This window comes from Delphinus delphis, chromosome 13, assembly GCF_949987515.2.
Source record: "Delphinus delphis chromosome 13, mDelDel1.2, whole genome shotgun sequence".
Lineage (NCBI taxonomy): Eukaryota > Metazoa > Chordata > Mammalia > Artiodactyla > Delphinidae > Delphinus > Delphinus delphis.
The window spans coordinates 71564116-71577356 of NC_082695.1; the positions used below are offsets into that span (position 1 = coordinate 71564116).

General features: G+C 37.3%; 1 protein-coding gene across 3 annotated transcripts in view; it reads right to left on the reverse strand.

Moving 5' to 3' along the window:
• Window positions 1-12574, reverse strand: part of TXNL1 (thioredoxin like 1) — a 35563-nt gene extending 22989 nt beyond the window's left edge. Inside the window, exons 1-2 of one of the 3 annotated variants that reach the window (XM_060029111.2) lie at window positions 12217-12574; window positions 1848-1944 (exon numbers count right to left, since the gene is read on the reverse strand). In XM_060029111.2, coding sequence (XP_059885094.1) covers window positions 1848-1944; window positions 12217-12314 — 195 coding nt within the window. In that variant the 5' untranslated portion in view covers window positions 12315-12574. The remainder of the gene's footprint in view (window positions 1-1847; window positions 1945-12216) is intronic. The other 2 variants (XM_060029108.1, XM_060029109.1) reach the window with 2 other exon arrangements.
• Between the last annotated feature and the right edge of the window lie 667 nt (window positions 12575-13241).

The following is a 13241-nucleotide window of genomic DNA, read 5'->3' on the forward strand; positions in this document are numbered from 1 at the left end:
CTCAAATGGAGAACCCCAGAAGGGTATTGAGATATGTCAACACAAACCACTGCTACTAGGAAAAAGTACACATCTGAAAAAACAGTAGCCCATCTGTCCGTGAAAAGGAGGTAACATCCTTTGCACTGCAATCCTCATCTAGTTCTACTCTTTTTTTTTTTTTTTTTTGCGGTATGCGGGCCTCTCACTGTTGTGGCCTCTCCCGTTGCGGAGCACAGGCTCCGGACGCGCAGGCTCAGCGGCCATGGCTCACGGGCCTAGCCACTCGGCAGCATGTGGGATCTTTCCGGACCGGGGCACGAACCCGTGTCCCCTGCATTGGCAGGCAGACTCTCAACCACTGCGCCACCAGGGAAGCCCTAGTTCTACTCTTAAAGAAATGACTTCTGGTCTTCCATCAAAAACACCACAATGGGTATCTTTTTAAATTCTGCTCCAACTCCACGAGATCATAAGACTAGCTACCGAATGAAAATTAATCAGTCACTGATTCATTAAACTCATTAAACTCTTCATGAGCAGTGTAAAGAAAATAGTAAAATAAGTATGTCACCTTGCATATTCAAACACTAGGAAGAGGTACCACTATATTGTTTTTTTAAAAAAAGCATAAAGTTTACAGAGATGTCTTCTCTAGGCCTCATTTAAAAAAATGACCTTTTAGAACAGTGCCGTCCAAAAGAAATATAATACAAGATACAAATGTGAGCTACACATGTAATTTTAAATATTCTAGTATCCACAAGAAAAAAGTGAAGAGAAACAACTGAAATCCATTTTAATAATTTATTTTAGCAAATCCAAATATGCAATTCAACATATAGTCAACGTAAAAAGTTAATGACATAGTTTACGTATTTTATTTCATACTAAGCCTTCAAAATCCTATGTGTATTTTACAGCACATCTCAATTTGGGCTTGCCACACTTCAAGTACTCAGTACCCAACCACATGTGGTTACTGTACAGGACCACACAGCTCCAGAAGACAGCACTTCCAGATCAGAGACAGTGAATACTTAAAATAAGGCAAAATAAGGCCAGGGCTGCTGTCCAGAAGTATGCGATATACGTACTAAACAATAAACGTGTAACATAGAGTTTGCACCAAATCCCCAAAATACTTATCTGCAAGCTATGTAACATTCTAAGATTTTTTTCCAACCCAGAAATGTATCAAAGACAAAAGCTTCACTGGAAAAAAAAAAAGTTACAGAGCTGTTATTTATGTATGTCAAAAGACTACATTTTTAGTGTTGGAAGAAGCCTTCAAAAAATTTTTTTCTCTAACAATTCCTCCATACATCTAGATATGCAAATGCAGAACTGTCACACAGCCATGCTGACTAAGTAACCAGGGCAATCTACCTACAACACTGTGGCTCAATCAATAGTAACCAACATTTTAAACTTTCTGCTGAGTAAGCAGCTTTGGAGCTAGGGTTATAACTGATGAATTCAAAACAAACTATATCCAAGAATTCTCTGCCATGGCTTTCTAATCAACCAGTGTGTCTGTAGTACAAGATATAATTTTAGATTTACAAAAAAATAAACAAAGAAATGTAAAACACAGAACTGCCAGGTGACCTATTAAGTTTAACAACATAATATTAGTTTTGTACCAGAAAAATATTATTAGCAAACCCAGAAGCAATTAATATTGGACTACCCTTCTTAACTAATGCAGCCATAACAACATTTGTAATAATTACATTAACATAATATTATCCTACCTTCAAAAAAATAAGTACTTAGTGCATAAAGAGATAAAGGATGAAATTAATGCTGAATTTCAAATCAATTTATAAATAAAAAGACATTTTTTTAAGGACTCTTTGCCTTACCTGACACTGATGTACATCTACTTCCAAGAATACTGCTTGTGGATACTTATTACTCATAGAACTGAATGCTGGGGCAATCCTTAAACACGGTCCACACCTGTGAGAAAAGTAAGAGATGCTTGGTAAAATAACACCCAAGATTGTACTAATTTATACTCTAAAGATCTTGTCAATTAAAACGCAGAATTAAAAACATTCTGATGAACCTATCTTTAGACTTTCTTGTCTTTTCCACTGTACTATTTAGATACACTTGCATCAGTACCACACTGTCTTAATGACTACAGATTTATATTAAGTCTTTAAGTCCAACAGTGTTGTCTTCCAGCTTTCTTCTCACTGAACGAAATTAAAGATCTAAATAAATGGAGGAATATACTATACCTATGAACTGGAAAACTCAACACTGTCAAGATGTCAAGTCTCCTCAATTTGATCTTTAAAGTCAATGTAAAATTCCAAGGTTTGCTTGGAAAAATTAACAAATTTAAATTCTAAAATTTATAGGGAAATAAATATCAAGGATAGCCCAAGCATTTTGGGGTTCAAAGCTGAAGAAATTACATTACTAGATATTAATAACTACCAAAAAGCTTTATAAAATTAAGAGTATAAAGGATAAACAAACTCACCAATTTTAAAAGAAAAGGGTCCAAAAACAGACCCATCCCATACACAGTAACCGAACTTCTGAAAAAGTTGACACAGCAGTACAGTGGGGAAAGGATGGTCTTTTCAATAAACAGTGCTGAGTCAATATGGATATCCACATGGGGGGGGAAAAATAATGAATCTTTACCCCTAACTCACACTGTACACAAAAAACAATTCCAGATGGATTATAGATCTAAATGGGAAAGGTAAAACAACAGTTTTAGGAAAAAAATACAGAGGATACTTTCAAAACCTTGGAGTAAGCAAAGATTTATTTCTTAAAACACAAAAAGCACTAAAGAAAAAAGGGAAGAATTGATATGTTGGGATATACTTGATAAGCTGGAAAATATTAAGGTTAAGACCTTTTGTTCATCAAGATACCACTTAGAGGGTGAAAAGACAAACCACAGACTAGTAAAAAGTATCTGTAAAACATATCAAACGTAGGACTTATACCTCTAATATGTAAAAAAGCCCCTACAAATCAATAAGAAGACTGACATTCAAAAGAAAAAAGGGTACTCTCAAAATGGACAAATGAGGTTATCCAAACAGTCCATAAAGAGAAAAAGACTTCCTCGGTCACTATGGAAACCAGGGAAATGCAAATTTGGAGACACAAGAGGGAGGAGATATGGGGATATATGTATATGTATAACAGATTCACTTTGTTATAAAGCAGAAACGAACACACCATTGTAAAGCAATGATACTCCAATAAAGATGTTAAAAAAATTTTTTTTAATTAAAAAAAAATAAAACTACTCCCACCAAAACAGCTAAAACAATAGAGAAGGAAGTACTGTCAAGAACTTGGAGCAACTGACCTGTTAGTGACAGTGCAAACTGGTATAACCACTTCAGGGGGTAAGAAAAGAAACTGACAGTATCTGCTAATGCAAGATTTATGCCTACTTATGACCATTTCTAGGGTATATAAAACAGAAATGTCTGTATATGTTTGCCTTAGGGTTTTTGAAAAAATATTGGTAGTAGCAATATTTCTAATGGCCAAAAACTGGATACCACCTAAGTTCCTTTCAACAACAGAATAAGTAAACTAACTGTAGTTACTCACATACTGGAACACTATACAACAATGAAAATGACTGATGTAAAACCTCATGCCAAAATATGGATGAATCTCACAAATAACACTGAGAAGAGAAGTACACTATATGATTCCATTTATGTACAGTTCAAATACAGGCAAAACAAATCAATGGTATTATAAATCAGGACAATGGTTACTTTTGTGAGAGTTAGTGACAGGATAAGGGCATGAGAGAGATTTCAAGAGGCTAGAAATGTTCTAATTGTCCAGAAGCTGATTAAACGTGCATGTATATTCAGTTTGTGTAAACTCTCTGAACTATACATTTATAATTGTATACTGTGTATATCTCAATAAAAGTTCCAAAAAATGAGAAAAACCTTGGCTTTAGCAGATAGGAACACAAGGAAAAGCAAACTCTAAAATACAAGATTTTCAAATTCAAGCTATGATTCTCTCTCCATTCTTAACATTTTAATCAGCATTTTCACCTTTTGCCATCCTTAAGATTCATACCAAAAAGTTAAGAAAGTAACTCTTAATTTCTTAAATATTAAACTTGATCCTTCTGAAAGTAAATTTTTGGATCTAACAATGCTGAAATAGGGCCTGAGACTAAATTTTAAAGGAACAAACATTTACAGTCGACAAAACCTATGTTTAGTTTAGCAAAATACTTCTGGTTATTAATAAGTCTTAAACACTATGGATGGGAGTACAAATTGGTAGAGCCTTTTTGAAGGGCCATTTGGTCATTATCTACCAATTTTAAATGAACACAACCCAAGAGTCAACAATCTCACTTCTAAAAGTCAATCTTATCTTAACACTTACTCAATTTCACAATAATATGTATAAGGAAGTTCAATGCAATGTTTGAAATAGTAAAAATAATAATAATAATCTAAATGGCAATCAATAGAAAACTATTTTTTAAAGTTATAACATATAAAATAAGTTACAAGGATATATGGTACAACACGGGAAATATAGCCAATATTTTATAATAACTATAAATGAAGTGTAACCTTTAAAAACTGCATCACTATACTGTACACTTGTAACTTACATAATACTGTACATCAACTATATTTCAATTAAAAAAAATTATGACACATTCACACCAAAGGATAAGGATAATTTATACAGTTTAAAAGAAAACTAAGTCTCACGATAAAATATTTTCTATGACCACGTTAAAAATATGTATTTATATATGTATTTATATGTTATATATGTACATAAATATATATTGAAAAGTTAGGTGGGTCACACAATAAACAATTACTTCTGTAAAGTGGGACTAGAAAAGGAAGGGAGTTTAGGGGAGACTTTTAAAACTACCTATACTTCTGTATCCTTTGCTTTTATATGATAAACAGGTATTTTCATAAAATATTAAATTGCAAATAGAGAATTGAATGTTAACTGCATTTAAACAGTAGTCATGGATGAAGCACAGGTATCATGCTGTACCACAAAATATACCTGGTATACACACAGTATCAGGTTTTCTCATTCCTGAAAAACCTTCCTTCTGCAAAAGCATGCCTTCGAAAATAAGAAGGCTTATGGAAAAAATAAAAATTTAAAAATAAAAATTTAAACCCATGCAACTTTGTAAAAACATTCCTAAGAAAAATAGTAACTAGTATTCAGGAAATACCTGGACAGACAGGCAGGTGGCTCAGACCTAGAGGTTACACCTCAGAGGATATTTAAAATGTACAAAAACAAACGAGTGGAAGTGCCCGCTTACAGGTGCTGTGAGTATCCAGATGGAAGGGGAGCTCTGAGCCCACGGGGCTGCCATCCAGGCAGGGACAGGAGGAAGCAAGCACAACATGAGAATGACCCCCGCTGGGGACCAGGAGCTGGCTGCAGGAGCTCAGATGTAATTTTATTAATTTTGACTTTCTTAAAAGGAACCTGAAAGGGAGCCTGCCTCTGTGGCTGAGGGCTTTTCTCCTTCCTGCTAAAGGTTCTATTTCTATTCCTGCTCTTCACTACCTAAGAAAAATAGAATATGAACCAACCTCACCTACACACTGTACTGACATAATCACTCTACTCATCAATCAAGTATGAGCTACCTGGAGTTAAAGAAACTCTTCTTGAAGCTAAAGAGACTGTACTAAAATAATGGCTACCTGGAAAATAAGTGTTCCCTTTCAAAATTTAACCTTATCTAGATCCTTTGTTTAATTTTAGTTAGCCATCATAGGTTGGAACTTTAGTCAAAAATCAAAATAAATCACAGAACACAGAAGCATAGATATATACAGCAGCATACTTTCACATTATAATCACTCAAATGAACTGATTTGTTATTTTAAGTAAGATGTTTTCCTAGCTTACCCCTAGCATTTAATAGTAAACTTAAAGTTCCATTTTTAGCTGAGATCATGAACAAATTATTTGATTTCTCTGTATAAAATGAGAAGGGACTAGATTCTTTAAGGACCTTTCCTATCTCTAAAATATTTTTCTCCAAGTATGCCTAAATTTCAGGATTGTACTTTTTTCTCTTGCACAGCCCTTGATTTGCAGTCTTTAGACAGTACATAACCTCAGGACCTTTGAACTTGTTGTAAAAGAGACCAGACCATCTAGTCCACAGGCTTAAATAAGAAAGAAAGAAAAAAAAAAAAGTTCTTTTTCCACCTCTGAACTTCTTTTTGATGGAAAGCTGATCTGTTAGGTCCAATATGTAAGAAAGATTCTGACTTATGCTTTTTGAGAAAAACCTCAGCAGACAACCCTCTAGCTTTCTGCAAAACGTAAAGAACCAAACCCACAAAACTGAAACTTTAAAACTGACCTAACCTAACACCATTATTCAATAAATGAGAAGTGAAGACCAGAAAAGTTGAACGACTTGATCAAGGTCAGACATTCCAGTTAATGGCAGGACCACAACTAGAACAGTCAAGTCCTAAAGCCAATCCAAGATCAGCTTTCTTTGAAAGCACCACGTTAGGTTCTTAGTAAGATTTGTGTTTACAGTTTTTCATAGTCTGCTGAATTAGGTATTATTTACTGATAAAACCTAAATACATAAAGGCTTTATATCAAACTAAAGATGTTAAAAAACCTAGCTGGAACAGAGAAAATGGAAGGAAATTGTTAATAGGCATGTCATTTTCGGTTATGAAATCTATTTTTAACTTTAAGTTATAGAAAAGTCACTATGAAAATTCTTCATTCTTGTCTTCTGATACAAGCACCTGGTACCACACAGTTACCATGGAAATATTCTGTAAAAATTACTTTTAAGAAAAACTCTGCAGGATAAACAACAAGGTCCTACTGTACAGCACAGGGAACCATATTCAATACCCTGTGATAAACCATAATGGAAAAGAATATGAAAAAGAATGTATATTTATGTATAACTGAATCACTTTGCTGTAGAGAGGAAATTAACACAACATTGTAAATCAACTATACTTCAATAAAATAAACAAAAAAATGTGTGTTTGCTGTCATAATATAAATAGATTTTATTTCAAGAACTTGCTATTCTTTCCTATTTGCTAAAGTAGTCAGTGCTCCACCTTGAGCAGTAATATGTGTAAACACATTCAGCTGGTGTGGGTGTGGAAAATGTATGTGCTTTCTGAAGACGTATTTTAAGTTTATTTTTCTGCAGGGCATAACTTTAAAACAGGTTATTTCTAGATGTCTTATATTTACTAATGGACAGGCATAACCATAACTGGTCCTATTAATAACACAAAATAGCTAACGTTCATTAAGCATTTATTATATGTTAGGTAACTTATAAAACGTTTAAATTCATTTAAGCTTTACCATTCCTCATTTCAAAGACAAGAACAATGAAGTACAGTGCTGAAATTTGATCACAAAACCCAACTCCTAACTGCTATTTCAAAACCCCCAAAACAGTGGCCTACATTGTGCTTTTTTTTTTTTGGTTGTTATTTCTAAATTAACTGCCAAGATTAAGACTATTTATATGCTCTTGAAAGGAATCCAGACAGATTACATACTATATGATACCATTGTTATAAAGTTCAAATACAGACGAAATTAGTCTACAGTGTTAAAGTTCGAGAGTGATGAGAAGGAGCCTGCAGGAGGTTGCCGGGGGTGGGGATGTGACTGTGCTACGCTGCTATTCCTGACCTGTGTATTGGTTAAACGGGTGTGATCACCGCGAAAATTTATCAGACTCTACACTTAAATGATTTGTATACATTTTTGCATGCCTGCTATACTTTTTTAAATAAAAATATTTTTTAAAATTCTCTACATGTTCTCTAGGGCCTCACCATTCGCTAGTTATCTTACAGCCACCGACCTCACTCCCTAATATTATCTGCCCAGTCCTTATGAACTGTTGGGCCTCCTAACTCTGTATTATGGTAAAGTACCTTCAGTCCACAGCAATTTTACAATATATAATTAATACTATTATACAATGTATTATTGGGACAAACTATCATAATCGTTAGATTTCACCATCCTAAGGTACACTGACATTCTAACTGGATGGTAACAATAACACCTAACCAACTACAAAGTAAGACCTGCTTTAAGAAAACTGAGAGAACCTACTGTATAGCACAAGGAACTCTACTCAATGCTCTGTGGTGACCTAAATGGGAAGGAAATCCAAAAAAAGAGGGGATATATGTACACCTATAGCTGATTCACTTTGCTGTACAGTAGAAACTAACACAACATTGTAAAGCAACTATACTCCAATAAAAATTTTAAGAAACCCAAAACTGAATATATGGTAAACATATCTATAAAAGTGGTACACTCATGAATTCAAGATAAAAATCACTCATTGCTGAGTTTCACAGGAAAGAAAATGCATATCCTTTTAAATTTGGCATTTACCCATCAGTGATAACAAAACTAGCACTGTTTATGACCACTTAAGTGTACCCGGGTATATTTAAGAAGTAATAGTTTGGAGATACCAGTTACAAAAATATGTTACCACAGTATATAATGCACATATATAATTTCATTCTGTAAACGATATGGTTCGTCTACATGTTATTATTCCCACTTTACAGGTAGGGAAATGAATTTCAGAGTGTGAACTGAACTGACTTCCATCAAAGGATTTTGCAGGCAAAGCTTATTCAAGGCAACATTTACTGAAAAATGTCAGGCTCCATGCAATACAGAGGTGAACTTGCATGTCCCTTCTGCTTAGGCTGGGAAGAACAGGACAGCACTTCACAACCCAAAGAGTACATTCAACACTGGGACCTTAAACAAGTCATTTAATCTCCTTCTGACTCAACTTCCTCATTTGTAAAATGGAGATAATTTTAAACATTATTTTGAGGACTGCAGAAGTCAATAAGTGCTCCAATAAGTCCCTTACACAGACCAAATTTGATGTAAGTGACAACTACTTTAATTGCTTAAAAAAATACTGGAGAAGGGTGCCATTCAATGGGTGAAAGGCAGTTTTTTCAACAAATGGTGCTGGGAAAACTGGATATCCACATGCAAAAAAATGAAGTTGGACCTTTACTTAACACCATATATAAAAATTAACTCAAAATAGATCGAAGACCTAACTTAAGAGTAAAAACTATAAAATTTTTTGATGAAAACATGGGGAGGAATCTCCATGACACTGGATTTGTCAATGATTTCTGGAATATGACACCAAAAGCACAAGAAACAACAAAAGAAAAAACCATAGATAAATTGGACTTCAGCAAAATTTTTAAACTTTTGTGCATCAAAGGACACCATCAAGAAACTGAAAAGGCAATCAATAGGAGAAAATATTTGCAAATGATATATCAGAAAAAGGATTAAGACCCAAAATATATAAAGAACTCCTACAACTCCACAACAAAAAAACAAACAATCCAATTCAAAATGGGCAAAGGACTTGAACAGACATTTCTCCAAAGGCAAATGACCAACGAGCATGAGAAAAAATGCTCAAAATTACCAGTCATCAAGGAAATGCAAATCAAAACCACCAGATACCACTTCACACTCATCTAGGATGGCCACTAAAATATAAAAGAAGTTGGTATGTAGAGAAATGGGAACTCTCCTGCATTGCTGGTGGAAAGGCAAACTTTTGCAGCCACCGTGGGCAAATAGTTTGCTGGTTTCTCAAAAAGTTATATACAGAATTACCATATAATCTAGCAATTCCACTCACAGACATATACCCAAAAGAACTGAAAGCAGGGACTCACAGAGATCCTTGCACACCAATGTTCAGAGCAGTATTATTTACAATAGTCAAAAGATGGAAACAACCCAATGTCCATCAAAAATATGTGGTATATACATACAACAGAATGTTGTATGTATATATACATATACATATATATATGTACATATACATATACAACAGGATATTACTCAGCTTTAAAAAGGAAGGAAAATCTGACACATGCTAGAACATGGATGAATATTAAAAACATTATGCTAAAATAAGCCATAAACAAAAGGACAAATATTATATAATTCCACTTAAATGAGTTATCAAGAATAGGCAAATTCATGGAGACAGAAACTAGAAGAGAGGTTACCAGGGGCTGGGGGCAGTGGAGAGAAGGTATGGGAATTACTGTTTAATGCGTGCACAGTTTCTGCTTGAGATAATGAAAAGATTCTAGGATATGGATGGGGTAATGACAGTACAACATTGTGAATGTACTAGAACTTCCCCGGCGGTCCAGCGGTTACGACTCCACGCTTCCAATACAAGGGGCGCGGGTTCGATCCCTGGCTGGGGAACTAAGATCCCACATGCCACGCAGCGCGGCCAAAAAGATTAAAAAATATGTGTGTGTGTGTGTGTGTGTGTGTGTGTGTGTGTGTGTGTGTGTGTGTATAGTGATTGTACTTAATGTCACTGAACTGTATATTTTAAAATGGCAAATTTATGTTACATGTATTTCACTACAATTAAAAAAACAACCGAAATACTGGAGAGCCACTGAAGATTCTTAAACAGAAGAATGACAATCTGTATAGTGTTTTAGTAAAAATAATAGGATGGACAAAGCACGGCAGGTGAGAATAAGGAATAAGGCTTCAAGTAGGGATGGAAAGGAAATGGAAAAACAGGTGGTTGAGAAAACTATGTTCTTGGCCTAAAGTGGGATGACAGTAACTTTTCTCACTTCATATAAATCATGTATTACTCTTCATCTCTCCCCCTGCTATGGTTAAGGGGAAAAGAGAGTATATCATTGAGGCATAAAAGTATAAACACTCCCACTAACTAGAATTAGAAAAGTGAACTAAAAATGAGGTTCGTTGTTAAAATCATCTCTTCCTTTTTCCAACTTCCACCTAGGACTTAACAAATGTATATAGGTATTCCCTCATATTAAGAATGGTCATGATAAAATCAACAAAACTGGGAAGACGAACCTTAAAATCTAATGTATCCCCCCCTTTCCAATTCTGTATGAGAGAGATTGGTCCCAAGGTAAGTCCTAACTTGTTTTCATCTCTACCTACATCCCTCCATCCCCTAAACCTAATCTAATCCTAATGCCACCATCTGTATATTCAACATTTATAGAATCACGTTCGATAGGTTTGAATCACTTTTTGCTCTAAGACTCAAAACACTGCCTTATGTCTATACAGTTACCTGGACAACAAAATGTGCTGCATAAACAGTGGTATTTGTAGTAGATTTCTCCAAGTTAGTGTAAGTGTAAATAACACCAGGGGGTCAAGGTAGATCAAGAGGAGACTTCTAATCCTTCCCACTGGACACTGACATACACAGGGGAGGTAAGCAAATACACAAGCTCGCTGAAATCTTGGTTCTGAATGTCTATTTCCAGCACGTCACTCTCAAACAGGGACCCAACATGGAAGATCCGCCAGCTCTGCGACCTAAGAATTATGTTGAGATTTACCAAAGCCAGATAACATCTTTCAAGTGCCCTGTCCTCTTAAATCATCAAGTCAAAAATGGAGTCTACTTGGTCAAAGCCAGATATCTGGACACCTGTCTACGTGTACTATATATATATACCGACTATAATTTCCGTGATCAGATGCAACTTACACAAAGTGGCCTAACTTACAAACTTACAAATCAAAGAAGTAACAGAAACGTTAAGAAAATTAAAAAGCATCTTGACCCAACATTAACTTAATTTAAAATGCATTAGCTTTAGGTCTAAGCACTCCGCGGATTAGTTGGGTAGCTGAATCTTCCTACAGTTTTCCACATATGCAGGTGGTGAAAAGAATCAAACCGTTTGGGTAAATTAAATTTTGCAAGTTTCTAAGATGCAAGTGACAGCTGCATCCCGGGAAAGAAGGGGACAGGCGCAAGCAGGGGCGACTGTGGGAGACTCCCACAGACAAGAAGGGAAAGAGCCGGGTCACCCCCAAGAGCAGACCCCTTCCGAGGACTCAAAAACAACGGGCGGGGATCTCGAGGGCTGGGGAATGCGGTCGGCCAGGCCTCCGAGCCTGCCAGAGACGCCCCGGTGCACAAACGGGGGTTCACACCCAGGAACTGAGGCCTAACCGGGCAGTGGCCTTGGGCTGCGGCCAGCGCCGGACATTCCGCAGCAGAACACGACCACAAGGCAGGCGGGATCGGGAAACAGAGAAAGAAAAGCACAGACAGCCGAGACTCACTGGGCTCGGGCCCGGACTCACCCTCGCATGGTGAACTTGACCACAGCGAGTCTGGAGCCCGCGCCGCTCAGCTCCGGCTGGAAATCCGGGTCACTCCCAACCGGCTTCACACCCACCATTCTCAGAAGTCCGGCAGGGCCGCCGCAAAGCCACCGGCTTCAAAACTGAAGAAGACCCGGGAGAGGAAGGAGGGAGGCTCAGGAAGGCCGAGGCCTGGGCAGAGGAGGTAGCGACCGCGGAGTCTTCTCCCGGGGCTCTCAATGCCGAGTCACGCCAGGGAGCGGATCGGCCGTGGGGGCGGGGATGGGAGCGGGGGTAAAACGCAGAGGCGAGGAAAGGGAAGGCGTGCGGCACCCGGCAGCCACCGCGCAGCAGGGCCGCCGGCGCTTACGCACCTTGACGTCATTTCCGCGCCGTCCGTTTGCTCCCACTGTCCAATCCTAAAGCGCAACCCGTGGCCCCACCCTCGACTGAGGAGCTTCTCATTGGCTGGAGCGGCGCAGGCGCAGAAGAGGAGCGGTCACAGGCACAGGCTCAGGCGCAGATTGCACTTAAGTGCGTGTATTCCTCCGCGGTTCGGAGACCGGGGTGTTTTACCGAGGAGTTTCCCTGTGGGAAAGTGAGAAAAGAACCGTTTTTTCTTCGGGGTTCTTGGCTGTTGCCTAAGGTATTAAGTTCCCTCCTGGAAATACTTTGAGTATAGTCCTGTCTCATATTCGGGACAAGTCGCCACACTAGACAAAGTAGACTTTAGGAACATTTATTTAGGGATCTCATTACACTTGGGCGCTCTCTGGGTAGTCATGCGGCAAATACTAATGTTATTCACCTTTCACTTGTGCCTAAAAACATGAAAACACCGTCTCTCCTTTAGGAACTCACAGTCTGGTGATAGACGCAAACAATAGTTACAGTAACAAAGAAGTTTGCAAAGGAAACGGTGGAAACAAATGAGATAGGATGGGGCAGGATAAATTTGCTACGCGATGTGACCCCTGAATCGAATCTTGATAAGGAAAAAAGAAGGGCATAGCCAGATGGTAAGA